This window comes from Sporisorium graminicola, chromosome SGRAM_15 (assembly GCF_005498985.1).
Source record: "Sporisorium graminicola strain CBS 10092 chromosome SGRAM_15, whole genome shotgun sequence".
NCBI classification, from domain to species: Eukaryota; Fungi; Basidiomycota; class Ustilaginomycetes; order Ustilaginales; family Ustilaginaceae; genus Sporisorium; species Sporisorium graminicola.
The window spans coordinates 245,313-266,060 of record NC_043725.1 but is presented as its reverse complement, the minus strand read 5'-3'; the positions used below and the strand labels follow the sequence as shown (position 1 = coordinate 266,060).

General features: G+C 56.3%; 9 protein-coding genes across 9 annotated transcripts; 4 read left to right on the top strand and 5 right to left on the bottom strand.

The window, feature by feature from the left end:
- Window positions 1-4,062: 4,062 nt before the first annotated feature.
- Window positions 4,063-5,226, top strand: EX895_002528 (uncharacterized protein; the record flags this gene model as incomplete). The annotated part of the gene is made up of 1 exon (XM_029883127.1): window positions 4,063-5,226. The coding sequence occupies one exon, from the start codon at window positions 4,063-4,065 to the stop codon at window positions 5,224-5,226; it is 1,164 nt and encodes a 387-aa protein (XP_029740525.1).
- A 609-nt stretch (window positions 5,227-5,835) lies between these two features.
- On the bottom strand, window positions 5,836-6,765 carry EX895_002527 (uncharacterized protein; the record flags this gene model as incomplete). The annotated part of the gene is made up of 1 exon (XM_029883126.1): window positions 5,836-6,765. The coding sequence occupies one exon, from the start codon at window positions 6,763-6,765 to the stop codon at window positions 5,836-5,838; it is 930 nt and encodes a 309-aa protein (XP_029740524.1).
- A 369-nt stretch (window positions 6,766-7,134) lies between these two features.
- EX895_002526 (uncharacterized protein) lies at window positions 7,135-8,607 on the top strand (the record flags this gene model as incomplete). Its single annotated transcript, XM_029883125.1, has 1 exon — window positions 7,135-8,607. One exon carries the CDS (start codon window positions 7,135-7,137, stop codon window positions 8,605-8,607), a length of 1,473 nt encoding a protein of 490 aa, XP_029740523.1.
- Window positions 8,608-8,680: 73 nt separating this feature from the next.
- EX895_002525 (uncharacterized protein) lies at window positions 8,681-10,231 on the bottom strand (the record flags this gene model as incomplete). Its single annotated transcript, XM_029883124.1, has 1 exon — window positions 8,681-10,231. The coding sequence occupies one exon, from the start codon at window positions 10,229-10,231 to the stop codon at window positions 8,681-8,683; it is 1,551 nt and encodes a 516-aa protein (XP_029740522.1).
- A 300-nt stretch (window positions 10,232-10,531) lies between these two features.
- On the top strand, window positions 10,532-14,200 carry EX895_002524 (uncharacterized protein; the record flags this gene model as incomplete). Its single annotated transcript, XM_029883123.1, has 1 exon — window positions 10,532-14,200. The coding sequence occupies one exon, from the start codon at window positions 10,532-10,534 to the stop codon at window positions 14,198-14,200; it is 3,669 nt and encodes a 1,222-aa protein (XP_029740521.1).
- Window positions 14,201-14,475: 275 nt separating this feature from the next.
- Window positions 14,476-14,829, bottom strand: EX895_002523 (uncharacterized protein; the record flags this gene model as incomplete). Its single annotated transcript, XM_029883122.1, has 1 exon — window positions 14,476-14,829. The coding sequence occupies one exon, from the start codon at window positions 14,827-14,829 to the stop codon at window positions 14,476-14,478; it is 354 nt and encodes a 117-aa protein (XP_029740520.1).
- Window positions 14,830-15,498: 669 nt separating this feature from the next.
- EX895_002522 (uncharacterized protein) lies at window positions 15,499-16,607 on the bottom strand (the record flags this gene model as incomplete). The annotated part of the gene is made up of 3 exons (XM_029883121.1): window positions 15,499-15,632; window positions 15,751-16,046; window positions 16,144-16,607. 3 exons carry the CDS (start codon window positions 16,605-16,607, stop codon window positions 15,499-15,501), a joined length of 894 nt encoding a protein of 297 aa, XP_029740519.1.
- A 410-nt stretch (window positions 16,608-17,017) lies between these two features.
- EX895_002521 (uncharacterized protein) lies at window positions 17,018-17,917 on the top strand (the record flags this gene model as incomplete). The annotated part of the gene is made up of 1 exon (XM_029883120.1): window positions 17,018-17,917. The coding sequence occupies one exon, from the start codon at window positions 17,018-17,020 to the stop codon at window positions 17,915-17,917; it is 900 nt and encodes a 299-aa protein (XP_029740518.1).
- Window positions 17,918-18,261: 344 nt separating this feature from the next.
- On the bottom strand, window positions 18,262-20,247 carry EX895_002520 (uncharacterized protein; the record flags this gene model as incomplete). Its single annotated transcript, XM_029883119.1, has 2 exons — window positions 18,262-20,043; window positions 20,149-20,247. 2 exons carry the CDS (start codon window positions 20,245-20,247, stop codon window positions 18,262-18,264), a joined length of 1,881 nt encoding a protein of 626 aa, XP_029740517.1.
- Between the last annotated feature and the right edge of the window lie 501 nt (window positions 20,248-20,748).

Sequence of the window (20,748 nt, the reverse complement as noted above, 5' to 3'; positions counted from 1 at the left end):
TTTTTCCATCACTTACAGTATAAGTGCCACACGCTCTCACTCGTACTTGCAGCAGCATCGTTCCCATGCTCTGTCCCGTGCTCCGCGCGCAGCTCAAGATGCCCACCACGGTGGTACCCCGCCTATCTTGGCCAGCAACGAAAGACTCTACGACGTGGTGATCAACTGGTGCATCCCGGCGTCCGAGTTTGAAATGATCATGTTCATAGAACATTGCTTGGCCTGATGGACGAAGCGATTCGTAACACGATTCGACCCCGAAAGGCAGGATCATACTGTCTTCCTGAGCATCACTGCCCCGTTTGGAGAAGTCCGCATGATCGTTAACAGTCTCGAATTTCAAGCATGTGACCGAATACGAGATCAAGGTCTGCTCGCCACAGCCTCACCAGCAGCAGCAGCCGCAGCGGTTATACAGCCACATCGCGTCTCGCGGACAGGTACAGCAATAGCTTCAAGGAGTGCACACGCACAGGCACGCACAGGCACGCACAGGCACGCACATGCACAGGCACAGCAGCATCAGCAACAAAGACAGCTCCGACATACTACCCGTCTATACTGAGCTGGACTGCAGCGAACCGGCATCGTCTCAGCCCCTCCGAGAACAGCAGCATCAGCCCCCCATGTGGATTAAACGCGAACGCCCCTTCGCTTTTCATGAGGAGCAGCCGCAAGAGCAGCCACCTGAGTGGTCACAGACTGTCAATGTTCTTGGCCAGCAGCAGCAGCAACGGCCTTTTGGAGCAAGCATTGCCTACCAAGCTGGCACCTAGGGAGCAGCGGAAGAAGAGGAGGGAGAGAACGTGTACGTTAAGCGGAGGAGAGAAGACGACTCGCAGAGGGACTGGAGAACGTCGACAAATGACGGGGAATTGGAGGTGGAGCTGGGAGTACATGTCTCATTCCCACGGCAAAAGGAGGACGGTGGCAAAACGAGCGACTCGAGTCGACACCGAAACAGGTGGCATTGGCAGTGCAATGCATCGGCTGCGTAGGGATGATAGCGCGAGATTGGGATAAGATCGAGCAGGTTCGATTGCGGGATTGCGCTTTACCTTTCGCCAACACAAGAGCATGGCATGGTCTGGAGACCGACGACAACTGCTGATCACGAAGGTGAACTCAAGAGAGGGGAGGATTGAAGGAGCTGTTTACGAAGCAGATAAATCGGGGTGGACGATCAAAAGCCCGATCAACATGGTGCGCAAAGCGGAGAAACGCACGAGGAGGTCGGGAAGGACCACATCGATGCGTTACAAGTATCAGCAACGAGAGGAGGCGTAGCCACGCGTTTGAAGGGAGGACCGTGTGCGTGAAAGTTGGGTTGCGGGGTAATTTCTTGATGTGCAGGAACCGCACCGCCTACGACCCGAATGCTATCCAATGCTCTGCCGAAATGCGCCATTCTCGCCTCAATGATCATTGTGCGTGAGATGGCTGAATGCACAGAACCGTTCTGTGAGGTGACACTTGCATCCTGTCCTAGACAAACGACAGTTTGTGGGAGTGAGAGCGAGAGGCCAGACTCAAGGAAGGATAAAGTACAGTACATCGGGAGGAATGAGTTGAGCTCATCTCTGTATCGGGAGATTGCAGACGGAAAGGCAGTTGAAGCCGGATTTGGCAGAGCTTGGGCGAAATCGAAAGAAATTGCCGTCTAGCAACGCGTCACCGCACATCTTTGCGCAGCCAATTCGCCTCTCTTTCTGTCGCCTTCGGCAAGCGACCCCCCACATTCGCAGCTTTTGACAGACGGTTTCATCGGTCGATCGATAGCCCGGCTCTGTTGCTCACTCAGGCCGACACTTACTTCTGATCAACACGAATGGCTTCACTCTTCGAAGGTGTGGTTCAACATCGACTTTCGGGATGTTGGAGAGAGTGCGGGGGGATTTTGGCTGGGGTCATGCGAGGTCAGGAACGAGCCATCTTGTAACACACTACACCAGGTGCCGGTTTGCGGCTGAAGACACATCGACGTGTTTGTTTCCGAGCGCGGGGGTTGGTGTTCTGCGAGTCTCACGGCAGGGGCGAGCGACACCTTGAGTCACTGGTTTGGCACTCCGCTATTATGCCGTTTTGCCAAGTGCAGTCCAAGGGAAGGGCTAAAATACCAAACCACTTACAGCTCCGCTAGAAAAGTAGGCGTAAGACACTGCAGGCTGCGTCGTTGCATATGCATCATGCACAAATAGCGGCGACGATGGGAAAAATTCGAGCGCTTTTGCCCGCGCAGACCTTTGGCTCAGCAATTTGCTCTCTCTGGCGCTTAACGACAAGCACTCTCTCTTTTCCAAGGGCCAGGTTGAGCCCCGGACAAACATCTCTGCTTCGATTGGAGCTTTCACACTCTTGTCCTCGAACAGCCTCGTACGACTCGCTACACTACTAAACGCTCTTCCACCGGTTGGAAGCGCATGTATGATGGAGACGAGGTGGTGGCGTATTAGCTCGGCACTCTTCGAGTTCTCATGAATGAGGTTGAGAGGGTTCGACACAACCGTTGTTCATGACAGAAGCACGCTAATGCAACGTTGGGTTCCAGAGAGGACTCTAGTGTGCTTCTTTGTTTGGAGGTAGCGGCTCGACTCCGAGAGGACAGAGTAGAATTAAAGCGCGACACAGATCTTTCTCTTGCATCCCATCTTGGCCCTGCGAGGCGCGGAGCTGTCGATTTATGCGAGCCGCTCCCTGTCTTTGCTGCTCCTCACGCACACGAAACATTGTGAAGTTGAGTTGAGTGAAGTTCCTTTTTCCCTCTCTTTTCTCAAGGTTCGAAACAAAATAACCCCGTCTTGCGGCTGCAAACTCGCTTAGCAAGAAGCAGACAACGGACTAAGCGAACCCGGCCCTACTGTATTACGAATTATTTTTGGTTTGACCTGCCTCGTGCCCATCCCGCCTGTCAACGCCGCCCCCTCTGCAAGCTCAGCAGGCCGCTCTCTGCTCTTCAGTGGCAAGGCAGCCAGGCAGCCTATCAGCGGCGGGTTTGATTTGAAACAGAAACAAAAAGGAGAGGGAAATTCCCCGCTTGTCGATCCTCCGTTTGCTTGAGTCGACGAGGCCCTTGCTTCGTGCTGCACCTTTTCGATGGGCTTCCTGTGATGCTCTGCATGGGAAACCGAGTAGGAAACATCGCCCCTGACTCTCCATCCGCCCCAAACCACCTCCCTCGTTGCTTTCTTCGAGCAAGCTAGCAAGCTCAAATTGCCTCTCGGCTCAGGCGTCATCTAAGGATGTGGTTGATGATGTTCAGAAGGTACTAACGTCGAGGAGCTCAATGAAGCTGGGACCAACGAGGGGAAACTGAAGGGATGAGGCGCAAAACCTGAATCAATCTGCAGCATGGGTCTCGCCTAATCCTGGTCACTGTCTCTGCAAGAGTGCGATCCTAGACGGCGGCAGAAGCAGCGGAAATTTTCGCGGTTTTCCTCTGTTCGATTGATACCCCGCTCTCAATCCCTCAGTGCCTCTGACGACAAAGGTCACAATGGACAATAGATGGAGGGCCGGCCGGCCGGATGGATGGATGGAGTTGCAGCGCCGTTGTTGGATGACACTGAGCTGCTTGCTTGAAGGGTTCTGTCTGCCTGTCCTACCTGCCCTGCAAATCTCTGCAGCACACGCCGTTTCCCCACCCTCCGATTTGTTCTCTGCCCCCCCCCCCCCCCCCCCCCGCTTGGCTTGGCTCACTTGTCCTTCCCTTGATCGCAAACTCCTTGTCCTCGTCCTACATCCATTCCTTTCTCTACCACCCCCGACTCGACCGACCTCGACTTTCCCTATACCCGTCATCACCATCATCACCATCATCACCATCACGATTCTCGCTGATCTGCTTTCGTCCCGGTCGAGTCGTTGTACATAATCTCGCCACACGCCAGCTTCTTCCACTCTTCGGATATTGTCAGGACCATACCATCGGCTTCGACCCTCCGCCACATCGCAACCGGGGCTCACAACTCTCAGCTTTCGCACCCTGTCCGAGAGGAGAAAAGCAATCCTGCATCTGAGCATCTCATCGTCTTGTCGACAGCGCACTAGCATAAGAGCGCCAAGATGGGTCTTCCACAGCGCCGTTCTCTGACGGTGGCTGAGCCGGCACGCAACTCGCTGCCTGGCGCGCCGCACCCGAATGTCATGCTCGTCATCCGCTTCCTCGTTACCGGTCTCGTCTGCCTGCTCTCCCTTGCCACAGCCATCATCTGCATCCTTGTGGTCAACTACTACAACACACACGATCCCATCATCCGCCCCTCGTGGGGTTCGCTCATCTTCCTCATCGTCCTCGGCCTGTTGACGCCCATCATCTACTTTGGCTACAACATCTTCCTGCCGCTCATGCCGTTTATCAACTACGGTGACTTCCTGTACGGGTTGTTTATGGTCAAGATTGAGCTGCTGCTGCAGTTTTCCATGTGCGTGCTGTGGGTATCGGGCGCGCTGGCGTACGCGTGCGATTTGCGCGGGCGGGAGAACTGCCAGTTTGACGGCTATTGGCATTACGAGAAACCGGACAACTTTGGTCACGTTTGCGACCTCATCAACTACGCCGTCGGCTTTGCGTACGCCACGTTTGGCGTGCAGGTGTTCCTGTTTGTCATCGAGACCCTGTACGGTGTGTACATCTTCCTCTTCTTGGACCAGGAGAGCCTGAATGAGCCGCACTTCGAGTGGGGCAGGAGGGCGTACAACCATGCGCAGCAGTCGAAACAGCAGCAGCGACAGGCTGCCATCGGTCGATCCCCCAGCCGTGGCGTCAACGCGCGTGCGTTGGGCGGTGCAGGTGCCGGTGCAGCGGGCGCGGCCGCAGTGTACAGGAACCAAGGCAGGCGCAGCCCGGCCAGCGAGTCTGGCAGCTCGAGCCAAGACGCCTCTTCGCGCGGCGTCGGCAGGAGGGGCGCCGCTTACGCAGAGTCCGAGATGGAATCGAGAGGATCGGCACCCATCTCGCTGGGCAGCCGAGGCAGGAGGGGCGCAGCGTACGGCGGAATGGCCGAGGAGGACGAAGAGTCCCAGGTGGGCGGTAGGCCGCTGTCGGCTTCGTCGTCGCAGGGTGTGGGTGATGGACCGTTGGCGGCGGCGGCAGCGGCGGGTGGGGAGCGCGGAGGAGGAGGTCATCGACCGGCGAGCTCGCGGGGTGGCTCGAGGAGGTCACGCCGAGGTCCGCTGTCGGATGAGGAGAGCGGGTGGCATCTACGTGAGGAGGAGTCCGAGCGCTAGAGTGCTTGCTCGACACCATTGCATTCGTTTGGATCTTTTTGATTTCTTTCCCGCCACTCCCGGAGAGAGATGTAGGACTCTTGCAACCACCTTGCTCGTTCAGTCGCTCGTCTCTCTCTCTATCCCTCCTCACCGGTTCTTTCTACACACCGACGCACACTTTCCCACAATTCCCTAGCATCCCTCGCCCTCTCCTTTGGGGGGATGCCTCATACCTAGGTCTTTCTCCTCGTTCTTTTCGCTTTCATCTCAAGTTATATGTTCTTAGGCACTCGTCACTGTCTTTATTGCTTTGCTCTCATCTCTATGCTTTTCCTTTCAATCGACTTCCAGTCATTCGCTCGCTTCACAACCTACTCTCGGTGCTGCATGTGTTTGGACGGAGAGCTTGAGCCAGACCACCGCCGCCGTCCGGAGGGGATGTTGGGTGAGCCGAATGCCACTAGGATTGCAAGACATGATCTTTCATCAAACCAGTCGCACACATCCTGAAGCGAGGTTGGGGTGACGATGTGGATGTTTGCAGATGCACGCAGTTCGATTGCGAATCAGTATAAGTTACAGTATGAGAGAGATACAAGTACATATGTGAGGGCGGAGGGTACAACGTCACTTCTTCTTGCGAACCAGACCGAAAGAGTTAGGAGCGCTCTTCTTCTTCTTGACTGCTGGTGCCGAGACAAGCGGACCGGCGATCGTTTTACTGGAAGCGGCTTTCATGGCGAGCAACGTATGCACGTCCGGTTCTGCTTCAGCGTCTTCGTCCAACTTGCGCTTGACCGTCACTCCATTGCTGCTGATACCATTCGAGGATGAGTACGGGGAGCCATCGAGAGCCTTGCCAAAGTACTTGGCCACTAACGCTTCGTCCTCCTCTTGCGCTTTTGCCTGTTCTTGCTCTTCGATGGTCTTGGCTGTCAGTGTTGCGTCTGCTGCTGCTGATGATGATGATGTTGATGACGCTGACGGACCTTGCGATCGGCTATGAAGCTTAGCTAGGACTGCATCTGTGTCGACCCTCTCCAACCGGGCGTTTCGAGTGCGGATGTCCTGCAGCGCATCGAGGATCTCCATCTCCCGCCTCGAGTCCAACGTCCTCGCTTCCAACTGCTTCATCGGATCCCCTTCCATCTTCTCGAGCTTCTTTTCGAGTTTCTCCTCCTCAGTCAGCAGCTTATCGTCGCCTTCCGCATCATCGTCCTCTTTTGTGGGCACAAAGTTGCGACTGGCCCCGTGCTCGGCGGTGTAGTCTGCATTCTTGGGATCCGTTTTGAACGTGATCTCCGCCGAACACTGGGTGCACTTGATGTAGAAACGAAAGATTTTGATGCCGTAGTAGTCTTCGCCCACTACAAGCTCTTTGCGGGCGTTGAACTTCTTGCCCTTGTAGATGTATTCGCCGCAGGTGTTGCATCGCATCGAGTAAGGGGCCATGAGACGGACGGTTTGCTGTTGGTCTTTGGGCGCTTTGCGGCGTGGAATCTTGGATGGGTCGAAGTCCGGCGGGTAGTAGTGGTTGAGGGCTTTGCGGTCGGCCATCTTGAGTGCGAGCCTGAGGTACTGACGTGTACCGCTACGGACAGGAATTGGAAGATGGAGGGTGTACGGAGGGAAGGCGTGGACATGCGGGCTCAGTTCAGTTTTTGACGTTTGTTGAACCCTGTCAAACGAAATCGGGCGCGCGATTCAGCTCGATTTCTTTGCATTGCCGCACGGAACTGCCGGGATCGGGAGACAAGTGGAGGAAACGAGTCTCGTGAGAAAGACCTGTGCTTTGCTCTCTCGCCACCAAACAGTAGCTCTCTACACCTCACTCACACAGCTTCGATCATCGCCGTCCGTTGAAGCTGCACAAAGCAAGAGAGATGATTCCCTAATACACTCAAGCACGCGCTTTGGATGGCAGCTATGGTGCCCGCCCCTACCAAGCTCAGCACGGGCACGAGCAAATCCTCTACAAAGCGCTCGACAGCCGCCTCCGCCGCCAAGCGCATTGGGTCCTCCTCTAGTCCAGTGGTCGATGAAGCTGCTTTGCGACTTGGTCGACTCGCTTCTTCGCTGCCACGCGAGCTCATCACATACATCCTCGAATTCGCTGCAGCCACAGCCACTGACAATGGCGTTAAGTTGCGCCTGCTGTGCTTGTCCAAGTACCACCATGAGCGGCTCTCACCTCTGCTGTACAACACAGTAGCGCTCTGCTCTTCTGCAAGCATTCACTCCTTTGCAACGCTCGTGAAAACGTATCCGAAACTAGCACGTTACGTACACCGGGTGTGGATTGGACCCGACCACTCTTCGTCGGACCTCATCACGGCACTGTCACCGCCGTCGTACAATGAAGCCGCCTACATCACGGATATGCGCGAACGCGTCCACGCTTCTGTGCGCACCGTCCTGCGTCTATGCCGAAAGCTGCAAGATGTGGCACTTGCGGGAGAGCTGCTCAGCTTACATGCAGCGCATACGTACGGCTCGGCGTGTCAGCCGGTGCGCTTGACCAGCGTCAATCCGCACAGCTTTGTCGGAGGGTTTTCGGCGCCCATTTTCAGAAAGGTGAGGGTACTGAGGATTGTGGATACGAATCTGGCGTTCGAGGAGGCGGACGAGATCAGGACACTGGCCGAGCTCGAGTGGTTGATTTGGTCAGCTCCCAAAGACTATGGGGATATCACTCGAGATAGCAATGTGCTACGGAGGCTGCTGCAACGTCCCAGGAAGCATTTCAGTGATCCGGTAACGCCGATGACAGAGGAAGACGAAACGCACGACGATTCGGCGCCATACACGTCACAAGCACCAACACCAGCAACAGCATCGGCACCGGGTGTCCCATCGCTACAACCACCTCCCCTGGTCGACCAGCTCGACGAACTCTGGACCGACCTCTCAGCCCTCGAACTGTCTGAAGGCCTCGCCCCCGCGCGTCCGAGCAGAAATGACAAGTTCCGAAGGCTCACTATCCAAACCGCTCAAACACGCTGCGTCGAGTTTCGACGCTTGCTCGCCGATTCCTACCCGCTCTACCCCACCGCACCCTCCCACTCCTCCTGCTTGAACGACGCAACGGGCGGGCTAGCAGAAGGACTCAACGCCACTTTTCAAGATCTTGAACGCGAATGGGACCCGTCGCTCAACGTGCCCACCATCCACCCGACCGTGTTGGCCGCGCCCGTGTTGGATGAGTGGGACGCCTTGCGCGATTTGATCAACAACGCTGCGGGTCAGTATAGCAACTTGAGCATATGGGATGACGGCGAGGATGCGACGGCAGTGGACGCAGGCAATGCGTTAAGGAGGCAGAGGATGGTCTGGGAAGGCATCGAGGACGTTGGACTGCCCACGGCTACTTTACATTCTGTTGGACGGAAGTCACCTTGATGAGGGAAATGCAAAAGCAAAACTTTGTCACAAAACGAGGAGCTAAGCTTGTGAGCATTGTGTACCGAGTGGATCATAGTGGCGTCTCAATACAAACGAGCTTCGTCTCGAGTGACGAGAGATTCACCAGCACCACCTCCTTCGTCCTTGCAAACTCGGGCACCAGCACCACCCTGCAACCCGTTCCCTGCTCCTCCTTCTGAGTATCTTCCCCTTCATCGTCGTCAAAGTTGTACACTGCACTGGCGTACGCAGGCTGATTGCCGACCACCATTATATCCGGGCGATGCTTGAGCACAAATGGATCCGACGACTTGAACGGGTAGCACCACAGCGTATCGGGTGCGGTCGGCGCCACATGCCCCCACTCGAGCGTGCGCATAGCCATCTCGACACGCGCTTCGTCGGTCTCGTCGACGTACTTGAAGATATCGTCAATGTTTTGGCCTGATGTGCAGAGCAGCTTGCGCTCGCCAAGCGGGATCCACGCTGGGTTGGTGTGACGCTGCAACGAGTCGAACCGACCGGAGCGCGGCAGGAGTGCAAAATGGATGGGTTGCTGGGGGACCGCCACCGAGGCTGGATCGCGCTCGCCGGGCAGCAGGTGGACGGGCATCGATGAGCACAGGTCGGTGAGCAGCTGGTCCAGGGCCAGCGTCGGTGCAGACGAGTATGTAGGTTGATCTTGGCCGTACCGCTTGGGTTTGTCTTCCTCTTCGTTGCGCGTAGGCGGGGCTAGCGAGTTACCAGCGATGACGGCTGCTACGATGTTGGCCGACGACACGCGATCAGCGTCCTCTCCTAGTTCGCCCGTGAGATATTCGACCAAGAGCTGCATCGATAGCTCCGATTCGAGCGCCGAATCACCTCCAAGAGCGAGTCCGCTCATGAGCACCACCCACTGATCCTCAGATGCAGTTTCACGCTTTGATGTTGTTCCGTTTTCGGTCTTCGTCAAAGATTTGCTGGGCGGCGCAGGCGGTAAAGAGGCGAAGACGGCATCGACAACGTCAAAGTCACCAGCACGCGTTTCTGTACCGAGCACGGCAGCGACTACACCAGTAATGAGCATCGAACGCAGAGCAGTGCCACCAAGAATAGCGTCCCCAACCAGCTTAACGCGACCGGACTGGTCTTCGATGAATAGCTCGTCTTTGGCAAAGTCGACGAACTTGGATCGAACGGGTTGTGGCGCCAGCCACTGTTCTCTTGTCAGATCCTCCAGCACATCCGGTTTGAGCGGCATGGCACAGTATACATTGCCGACCACGTAGCAGATGTCCCCCTGGCGCACATCTAGGATGCGGTCGACGAGTTTGGGCGGGTCTTGCATCCTTACCCTCGAATTTGCACTGGAAGGACCAGCATCAGCGTCGGATGTATCCAGCTGCGACAGAGGCTGCGACTGCGACTGCGAAAAGGAGTCAAAGTTGTCGACCCATCTTGATTTTGCGCGTGGGAGGATGCGTTTCTTGAGGTAGGCGAGACGATAGTCGTACAGCTGCGCATACTGTTTGCTGTAGGAGCGCGAGCCGAGCGGTACGAGGAAGGATTTGGAGAGTTCTGTGGCGGAGGCAACGTCCAATGGTAGGGCGACGCTTTGGCGCTCGATCGTTGTCGGCATGGCGAAAAAGAGTGATGAGTGAGAAGGGCTGAACAAAGCAACGCAAAGTAGAGAAGAAGCAAACGGGCGAGGACAAGCCGAAGCGCAGGAAGAAGACTCAAAAGTGCTGCGCTACGCTGCTGACTCTGAGCGACGCGTTGATTGACCCAAGTCGCGTTCAGAAATCACTTTTTGCGTAAGACCAACACCAGCAAGCATTTTCCAACTCCTCTCGAGCTTCATTCGCATCCATCCGCATCTCATCACCTTTTCGTACCATTGACGAGATGACAAAGCCATCCTAGCCAGACAGAAACTGCCATGTCCTTCGAAGCGCTCGACGTGCTCGAGGTTCCGGCTCTTCCGTCGCTGAACCTCGAGCGCAATCATCAGCTCGTCTCATCAACCTTTCTCTCCGCATCCAACAGTGCGCTACCTGGACCACATCGTATCAATCACATTGTCGAGGATGTTCAGCGGGGCATCGACCCTGTTCTTGAGTCTTTCTCCAAGCGAGCAACCACCTACGAGATTGACTCAATACACACAATCGAACAGTCACGTTACTTCCACTCAATCTACCGTGCCTCGAGCAGCGATGACCGCCTCGACTCTTCTCCAGGCCCTTCAAGGCGGCCTGTCCGTCGGTCAGCTTCCGACTCGAGTCTGAGCTCACTCGATTCGTCTTGCTGGGAACAAGATTTCCGATCGGGACATTCACCAGCAACAGTCAAGTTCAGAGGCGCACCCGCTAAAGCGAGGATTCTCGATCTCGCCGTTGCAGAGACGTACACATCGGACAGCAAACAAGATACACTGGAAGCCATCCACGAATTAGCATTACAAGACAGCTCGCTAAGCTCATCCAAACAGCACCTCGCCCCCGTACACCCAATTCAAGACGTTCTGCGCTCGCTCGTTACCACCGCAACCACAGGCACATCATCATATCACTTTCAATGGGATGCCGATTCCGCCTCCTTCGTATGGGCAGCTACTCTTCAGCACCAACAAGACGCGCGTCAGCTGCGCAGAAAGGCCAAGGAGCAAGCGGCACTTCACGCATCCTTGGCTGCTGCGGGCGAAGATATTGCAGAACAGCCGCAGCTGGCGCCCGCGTCGACTTTACCTTGGATTGGGTCAGAACGCATCGTGGGCTGGAGCCAGGCCGCTTCCGATAGCGTCGTTCGCCCCTTCCTCGACATCGGTGCTCTGCTCCGTCGCATCGACGACCGTACGCTTGCGATACACCGTTCTGCAGCGTCACTTTGCAACGAAGCTCCTGCAGTGGCTGCTGCGCTCGACACAGTGGTCACTTGGTTTAAAGGCGAGCTGACAGCACAAACATCCACTCTCGCAGCGAAAACATCTTCACACCCAGCCGCTGCGTCCTCTGCCGTGCTCAACGCTCGGGCTGAACTCGACACGTGCTTCGCTGTGTTCAAAAGTCTCGGAAACCTTCTCTCTTGCGGTCAACCTCGACTCCCACCCTTCCGCCCGCTGGCATGGCTTGAGTCGACGCACGCCACCCTCTCGCATCTGCACGCCCATCTCGCTGCTTCGCTTGCGTCCGGTGCGCCGTCGCTGCCGTCAGCAGTACTCGCCTACCTGCTTGATCGAACAAGCATCACATGGCGCCAGCAGGTTGCGCGCTGGGTCGGCTTCCCAGGCTTCGAATCCGTCAGAACGGGTGAACTCGACGACCGACCTCCTGCCTTGAAAGCCGACTCGAGCTCAAATGCAGCCAACATCTTGACGCCCTGGAGCGGTGCCGTTGTCGACTGGTCGCTCGACGAGCGTGGAGAGGAAGATGTCGGGTATACGCTCAAGCCTTCCGCTGTGCCTAGCTTCCTCCCCTTTCGCCATGCGAGAGCGTTTCTCGAGGCAGGTAGAGCGCTGCGATTGCTCAAAAAGGCGGCGCCGGCCGACCATCCCCTCGTGCATCAGTGGTCGTTGGACGCACAGGAGAAGGTATCGGCTGTACGTGTCGATTTGCCGACGTGGAGATGGTCGCTACACGAGAGCCAGGCGCAGGTGAATGCGGTGGACGACCACATCGTGCAGTTTAAACGCGAGATCGCGAGGTGGCGCAGACAGAGGCGTAAGGCAGCAAATGGAAGTGTGGGTTCGGTGAGTGGTGTGTCGTCGCCACTGAGCTCGAGTGTGCTACTGGGGCAGCCCGCAGAGGACGCTGCACCACCCACCAACACGCTGCCAACCAGCAAATTGCCGTTCGAGTCTTCGATTGAGGATCAGATCGCACGCATGTCTCAACTCTTCGGCGCTTTGCCCGGCAGTACCTACGCCGACGCTCGCGAACTACCTCCGACTGCAAAACAACAACAGCAACCTGCTCCCCTTTCGGACTCAGCGCCAGCCGAGAACGAAGAACAATCGCTCTTGATCTACCTCTCCAACGCCGCCTGCCCCGCTGTCCCAGAGCACGCCATTTCGCAATCCTCCTTTGATCGAGTCACCCAAAACAGCCTCGTCGCACCCTTCGAAAGCTGGGCCCGCCTCATCAACATGTCGCTCATCAGTGTCTTCTTCCGCGATCTCGGGTTAGGCACCTACCTCGAAACATGCAAGCGATTCCTGCTGCTCGGAAGCATCCATTTCGAGCGCCAGGTGGTGTCTAGCCTGTTCGACGTCGATCAGGCCAGTGTGCTGGACGAGGCGTCGGCGGGCTCGGGAAGGGCTGTTGTGGCGATGAACAGACGGCTGACGGCGGAAGGGGTGTGGCCGCCGAACGACAGTTTGTTGTCGTCCGCGCTGAACACGGCGGTCATTGAGACGGTGTCAGGGATGCGAGGGGCGCATGAGGAGATGTTGCGGCGGAGTGGGAAGGGGGAAGATGCGGTGTCGCTCGCGTTTAGGGATCTGGACGAGCGGTTGAGTTTTGCTATTGTGGAGCCACGTTCGGTGAACAGCAAGGCGAAAAGTGGTAAAGGCAAACCGGCATGGACCGACCCATCGTCGATCGACGCGCTCGACTGGCTCACGCTGTCGTTCCACCCGCCTCCGCTCATCTCCCCACTTCTGACGCAGCTGGCGCAGTCGAGGTATCAACGGCTGTGGAACATGCTGCTGCGCATCAAGCGGTGCAAAGTGGCCATGCGGACGAGTTGGGTGAGTACGTTCAAGTCGACGAGCGCGGCGTTTACGTTTGATTTTCGAACGCGCTCGGTGATGCAGCAGATGCGATGGGAGTTGAACTGTTTCTTGGATTCATTCGGAGGGTTCGTGGAGGAGGTTGGGGTCGAGTCGCATTGGAGTGGATTCATGCTCAGGTTGGATAGGGTGAGGCGGGAGGTTAGTGAAGAGTTGGTCTCGCGCAGCTCTGCTCATGGTGCCATTGAGGGCAGTGCTGTGGAGGGAGGGGATGGAGATCTAGACGAGGAAACGCTAGAGGACGAAGAGCGGGCAGCACTGATGACGTCCAACTTGGAGCTGAAGGATGTCTTCTCGCTGGCGCGGTATCACGAACGTATCCTCGACCGGATGCTGGCCACGTGCTTCCTCAAGTCGAAACAACGGCGAGTGCTCAACATTCTCAACGACCTCCTCCAGACCGTGCTGGATTTCTCACAGCTCTGCATCGACTTCCACACCCCTGCGTCGACGGAGGTCGAACCACCGACGTACGACGACTTCAACAACCTGTACCGCTTCTTCCGCCAGCGCATCGACACGTTCATACAAGCTCTGGTCATTCTCAAAAGCCGCTCGCCCGCCGCTGCCACTACCACAGCCCATCAAGATCAGGATCGAGACGACGTGCAGGCAGAGGGGAGATATGGAAAGAGAAGAGGCGACGTCGAGGCGGAGAAAGCGAGATTGGCGCAGGACGAGTTGCAGGATCTGAGGCTGTTGGATGTGGACGAAGCGGGAAGGAGCGTGGAGGGCGTGGAACAGGAAAGCGCGAGCAGTGTCGAGGTTCTGCTGGGCCGCTTGAACGCCAGTGGGTTCTACGCCGAGATGGATTTGTAGACGATGCACAGACTGGGTTCACACCGTAAGCAAGACTTCGGGGATCGCGACGAGTGTGATTACAAGAGACATTGGGGACGAGGCATGTTTTGCTTTGCTTTGCTGTTTACTCTGCGGACTGAAACGAGATAGTGAGACTGACTTGAGACTGAAAGAACAAGGGGTGACGTGGGGACCAAGGAGCACTCTGACGAGATTCGAGACAGGAAGCTGTGAGGAGGAGGCTTGCGACACACTTTGCGTAGTCATCTTACGCCGGCATAGATCTTGCGCATTCACTCGCGCTCAGTAGCCTCGAGCACCTTCCTAGCCTGTTCGGGCGAATGGTTCTTCTTGACCCTTGTAGGCAGATCCTTGTTCTTCTTGACCAAGACCTGTTTCTCCTCCTTGGTCGGTTTGATCTGGTCGCTATCGGTGATCCTCGCTTCAAAGTGGGACCGACCCTCGCCCGGATTCTTCTTGGCACCGGACCATCGACGTGCTTTGGCGGTGGACCCGTGGGATAGGTCGTCGAGCTGGTCCGCTTTGTAGTACGGAGAGGCTCGGAAAACCGAGGAGTTAGCGTAGGGGTCCGTGGAGGAAGTGGACGAAGTAGAGGTGGAAGAATCGCTTCGTGGCTTGGTCGACATGGTGTTTGCGTTGAGCGATGAGCTGGTGGTTTGTTGTCAGAGTTGCAGAGAGTGAAGTGAGACAAGAGAGCGGTATGGAGGGGAGCAACAGCTGGCGAGGTTGGGAGAGTGGTCTTTTATATACGTATCTGCTTAGCACAAAACATTCCTTCCATTCTGTTCACCGTGTACACCCTAGAAAGAACGCAAGACTCGAAACAGGCACACTAAATCACATCAACGCTCGGATGCCAACATTCGGTCCCTTCCTTGCTCACAGTAGCAGCAACATTCTTTGCCGCTTTAGGCTTTGTCTCAGTCACTTTTGGTTGGTCGGAGTCTATCTCGAAAAGAGAGGGAGAGAGAGCCCGTGTGACCTCAACCCCCGAAGCTTGAGTTTAGGGTTTTTGGCACAAATGGGCAGCAGAGCCGTGCATGCGCAGGGTCCAGCTGCCGACTGAGCTTCTTTAAATGTCCGTGCGTGGGAGCAGTGTGCTTTTGTGGAGAGCTTTCTCGAAAAATCATCAGAAGCCAAAGTCACACAATCACAGTCAAAATCACACCCGCGTGACCGTTTGACGCCATCACTGAATCCAACGAGGCAGCGGCACACCACAAGAGCCGAAATGGGTTCGATTGCGGCGCCGTTCTGGCTGACTGTTTGACTGGCGGCTGACTGGGAGCTCTCTCTTACTCGTGCGTAAAGTTGGCTTTCCTCTTCTCAGCAAAGGCGCCCATTCCTTCCTTCTGATCCTTGGTAGCGAACAGGCTCTGGAAGAGTCGGCGTTCAAAGCGTGTTCCTTCCTGCAAGCTGAGTTCGAAGGCTGTTTCCACGCAAAGTAGCAAAGAGCGGAATGGTCAGTAACGCTTTCTCGATCTCCCTTTCGGACCTATATCATCTCACAAAAGCACAGCTTGCGGCAAGATTCTCGAAACACTCACAAGCGTTGACACCCTCCTTGGCGGCCTGAACGGCGATCTGACCCTTCTTGGCGATCGTGGAGGCCACTTTGACGGCTTCATCGACGACGCTGCCCTCGCGAACGACACGTGAGATGAGGCCGCGACGCTCAGCATCGTCGGCACTAAAGTTGCGGCCCGTGAGCACCATCTCCATGGCAGTCGACTTGCCGACGGCCTTGGTGAGACGCTGGGTACCACCGGCACCGGGAATGACGCCGAGATTGATTTCAGGTTGGCCAAAGTTGGCGGTAGGCGAAGCAAGGATGATATCGCACCTGTCCCAAGAAGGAACCAAATGAAGATGTTTAAGTCGGTTTGTCAGCAAAAGAAAAAGCAACCCCGATTGTAGCTGCTGTCATCTCGCAAACTCACATCATAGCCAACTCACAACCCCCACCCAAAGCAAACCCGCTAACAGCAGCAACGATGGGTTTGCGCACTGTGGTGAGCTTGGTCCAGTGACCCAAGAAGTTGGTCTTGTACGCATCGGCATACTGCTTGTCTTTCATCTCCTTGATATCGGCACCCGCGGCAAAAGCCTTCTCAGAGCCAGTGAGCACGATGGCCCCGACCTCGGGGTCATTGTCGGCGATCTCGGTGGCCTCGTTGAGCTCGTGGAACAACGCCGAGTTGAGTGCGTTGAGCGCTTTGGGTCGGTTAAGCGTGATCAACGTGACACCCTTGGCGGGGGAAGAGACGAGAATGTTCTGGTATTCCTTTGCCGCAGCCGCCGAGGACAAGCGCGGGAGAGAGGTTGAGAGAGATCGCGTCGAGGGGAGGGCGGCGACGCGGGGCGCGCTGGTGCGCAGAGCGGTACGAACGGTCGAGGCCAACATTGCGTGGGTATGCTTTTAGGTGTTTCGTTTCGTTTCGTTTCTTTTGTGTGTGGGTGATGGTCAAAGGCTTTGTTCAAGGTCGATGGAGGTCTCTGCGTTTCTTCTTGAACGGGCGATTGAGATGTCTGCAAGGCATAGGCGAAGGTGGCCTAAGCGGTCGATTTGCTCAAGCTCGGCTCAATCGGAGAGCCACTCAACCGGAAAACCCGTGAAAAATCGCTCGACCGACCAGTTCCCCCGGACTTTTCTAGAATTTAACAAATGAAAGTCAATGCTGACTAATCTATAAATTAGCATAAGTCCGAATACGACCTTCGCTTGCTGAGTTTGACGTCTTCGCCACTTTGTGACTCCCTCGCTCCACTTCACTTCCAACAACCACTACATCTTCTGTCGTATACATTTCGACAATGACCGTAGTCACAAGAGCAACGACGTCTTCGCTGCGAGCCGCCGCCCGCTATGGCCTAGGCAGCGCCAGCTCGAGTACCTGCACCAATGTCTCACGCAGCATCACACCACTGGCACGCCGAACCATGATCACCGCATCCCAGACCCCCGCTCTTCGATCTCGATCGCTCACACCCTTGGCTGCCGCTGCATGGTCATCGGCACCTTTGCTCGGCATGCAAAAGCGAACGATGTTTATCCAAACCGAATCTACCCCCAACGAGGACTCGCTCAAGTTCCTCCCCGGTCGTCAAGTAATGGAATCCGGAACACATGAGTTTCTCGACACCCGCTCGTCGATGGCTTCTCCCCTAGCCAAGAAGCTCTTCAACATCCCTGGTGTCATTAGCGTCTTCTACGGACCCGATTTTGTCACAGTCAGCAAAGACGCCGCGCACCAGTGGTCAACGCTCAAACCGGAGATCTACTCGAGCATCATGGAGTTTTTCACCGCTGGTCACCCGCTTTTCACTGATCCCGAGTCTTCGCATGGCTCGCAGGACACTGTCATCCTGGATACGGACTCGGAGGTCGTGGCCATGATCAAGGAGCTACTCGATACAAGGGTGCGCCCAGCTATCCAGGAAGACGGCGGCGATCTCGAGTATCGCGGGTTTGGAGAGGACACGGATGGTATCGTCAAGGTCAAGCTGAAGGGCTCATGCCGTGGCTGCGACTCGTCAACTGTCACGCTCAAGTCCGGTATCGAGCGCATGTTGAAGCATTACATCCCCGAAGTGCAAGGTGTAGAGCAAGTGTTGGACCCAGAGGAGGAAATTGCGCTGGACGAATTCGCCAAGCTCGAACAGAAACTCGAAAAGGATCGTCAGAAGGAACGCAGCATGGGCTTCTCTTTGTGAGGGATTCCCGCTCGCAAGTCGCTTCTTGTAGCTGTTCTCTCTCTTGTACTCTAGCTTTTGATCCCACTCCAAAATAACTTATTGATCAGTTCTTGAAGGTGGCTCCTTTCGACGCTGATATGCCTCGTGTGTACGCTTGGTCGCTGGAATGATGAATCTGCAGAACGGCTGTCCTCCTACTCTGGAACGGTGTTACGATCCTTCAGCTCTTGCTCTCGGCCACTTCTACTCCTGTTCACCACGATCTCATTCCTTCTCTCCGCACACACACACATATACACACAACCAGTAAAGACGAAACTGACAACTCTTTATCGACATTGCGAAACATTGGAATCCAAAAATCAGGCCTTGACGCGGCCAATGACTGTGTCAGCCGCATACTTCTGGATCACCTTGCGGTCGTGAAGCATCAAGAACTCCTCGGTAGCGTCGCGGCCAGCGTACAGCATCAAGGCCTTCTTGCCACCCGGGTGGTCGTCGAGGAAGCCCGACACGTTGAGCACCTGTCCCTCCACGACGACCCAGACGTCGTCCTCAGAGGTGTGCTTGGCCACCTCGTCCATGGTGTACTCCTTCTCCTCGATGGTCTGCTGGGCAGCCGCACCGCTGCCCGCTTGCTGCACTGCCTTGTCCGTCTGAGCGGGCTGGCCCGAAGCTACGGCAGAGGGCACGGCCGAGTTCTGCTGCTGCTGCTGAGCGCCCGAAGCCGAAGAAGCACTGTCGCCAAACCCGAACTCGAGCGTGATGGTCTTCGAGTTGGGATCGGCACGTACACGCGTCTCGAAGTGGTTCGAGATCTGACCCAAGCGCGCCGTAGCTTTGCCCGTAGCCAAGTTGCGCAGCAAGTAGCTAGAGGCAGAGTCACCGGCGACACGACCAAACACGACACATCCCAGAAGCGACGAGCCGCCCAGACGGTTGGCACCGTGCACACCACCGGCAATCTCACCGCAGGCAAACAGGCCGGGAATGGCTTTGCCCTGGTTGTCGACGACGCGCGACTCGGGGTCGATCTCGAGACCGCCCATGGTGTAATGCAGGACGGGCGTCATGAGCGCCACGTAGAAGGCCTGGTTCATGCGCAGGTCCGAGTTGGAAAAGAACTTCTTACCCCAGGGGCACTTCTTTTCACCCTTGGCGATGGCCTCGTAGTCTTGGAAGGTGCTCTTCAACTTGTCGGCGGAAATGCCCATCTCCTTGGCGAGGTCGTTTGCGCTGTCGAAACGCTTCATGAGGCCACGACCGGCGTAGTGCTTGCAGTGCCACTCAATCTCCTTGGAGGCCTGTTCGTTGAGAATGAGGCGCACGGGGAACTTGTTGTTGTCCCACATGCGACCAGTGACGTAGTCACGGTGACCGAGCTCGTCGGCGAATCTGTTGCCCTCGTTGTCGATGAGCAGACCACCGCAACCACGCAGAGCCTCGGCAGCCAGGAACTTGACCTTGGCATCGGGATCCTTGGGGTCGACAAGACCCGTAGGGTGCACCTGCACCTTCTCGAGGTCGATGAGGCGACCGCCGATGGAAGCAACCATCTTCTGACCATCACCAGTGCAGTGATCGCCATTGGTGGTGGGCAGGTGGACGAGATCGGGACGGTACTTCTTGAGGAGCGAGTTGACATCGTCAAAGTCGGCGGCGTATCCACCGGTGGCAAGGACAACGGGACCATTCTCGCGGTGAGACTGGCCCTGATATTCGTACTCGACACCGGTCACCTCGCCGTTCTCGTGGAAAAGCTTGGTGACACGGGCCTTGCGGAGAATCTGGACACGGTCAGGCTCGGCCTCGGCGAGGTCCTCGAGTTTCTCCATCTGAGCATAGGTGATGGTCATACCAGGAAACTGGGCGCCACCACGGTGGGTTCGGGGCTGCGAGTGACCGCCGAGACGCGAGATCTTGGAAAGGTCGAGGGCAAAGCGGTCCATGAGCCAGTTGACGGCATCACCAGACTTGCCGGTGAGGACCTTGATCAAGTCGTCTCGAGCCAAGTCACGAGCCGACTTTTTTGTGTCTTCGAAAAAGGTCTTGGCCGAGTCTGGGATGCCCTGCTCAGATTGTGTGGCGGTACCGGCACCGTTGATACCGGAAGTGGCCTTGGTCGAGTTACCACCGAAGAAGGGCTACAAACAAAAAGGCAAATGATGTGGATGTCAGCGGGATCTGTTCGGGAAAGGTAGCCCACAGTGTGTTGAGTGGCAAGAATGCAGAAAAGATAGACTACTCACGTTCTTGTCAAGGACGAGCACGTTGGCACCACGCTCGTAGAGAGTGTGAGCGGCACTGAGGCCGGAGAGGCCGCCACCGACGACGATGACGCGAGACATGGTGGAATGTACGTGGATTGGAGAAGAACCTGGGGAGGATGATGGAGTGCCGCGATATCAATGAGTCGAGGCCCAGGGATTGCTGATATGAAGAGAGAGGGGACAGTGGAAGATGATGATCACGAAGTAAGGACAAGATGGTTGCCACGCAGGGTCGAGAAGGGATTCAGAGACTGGTTTATAAGGCACAAGGTGGGAACCAGTCAGGAGAGCGCAGTCAGCAAGATTGGAAGAGCGCCACGACAATGAAGCGTGGCGGGAGCCAGTTGCTGTGTGCATCCATCGCAGAGGCAGTATAGCTGTCAAATCTCGTTCAACACTGGCGATTAGCAATACAAACAACACTGGACTGGTGCTTGTGAGCGGCGAGTGGCAGCAAGAGCAGGGACGGTGAGAGAAGTTCGGCGTGCCCTTCCTTGCCCCTCCCCACACGCTCTCTCGCGCGCGCAAAAGGTATAGAGCCAACCAGGAGCAGTGTATTTGCAGACTATTACAAAAGAA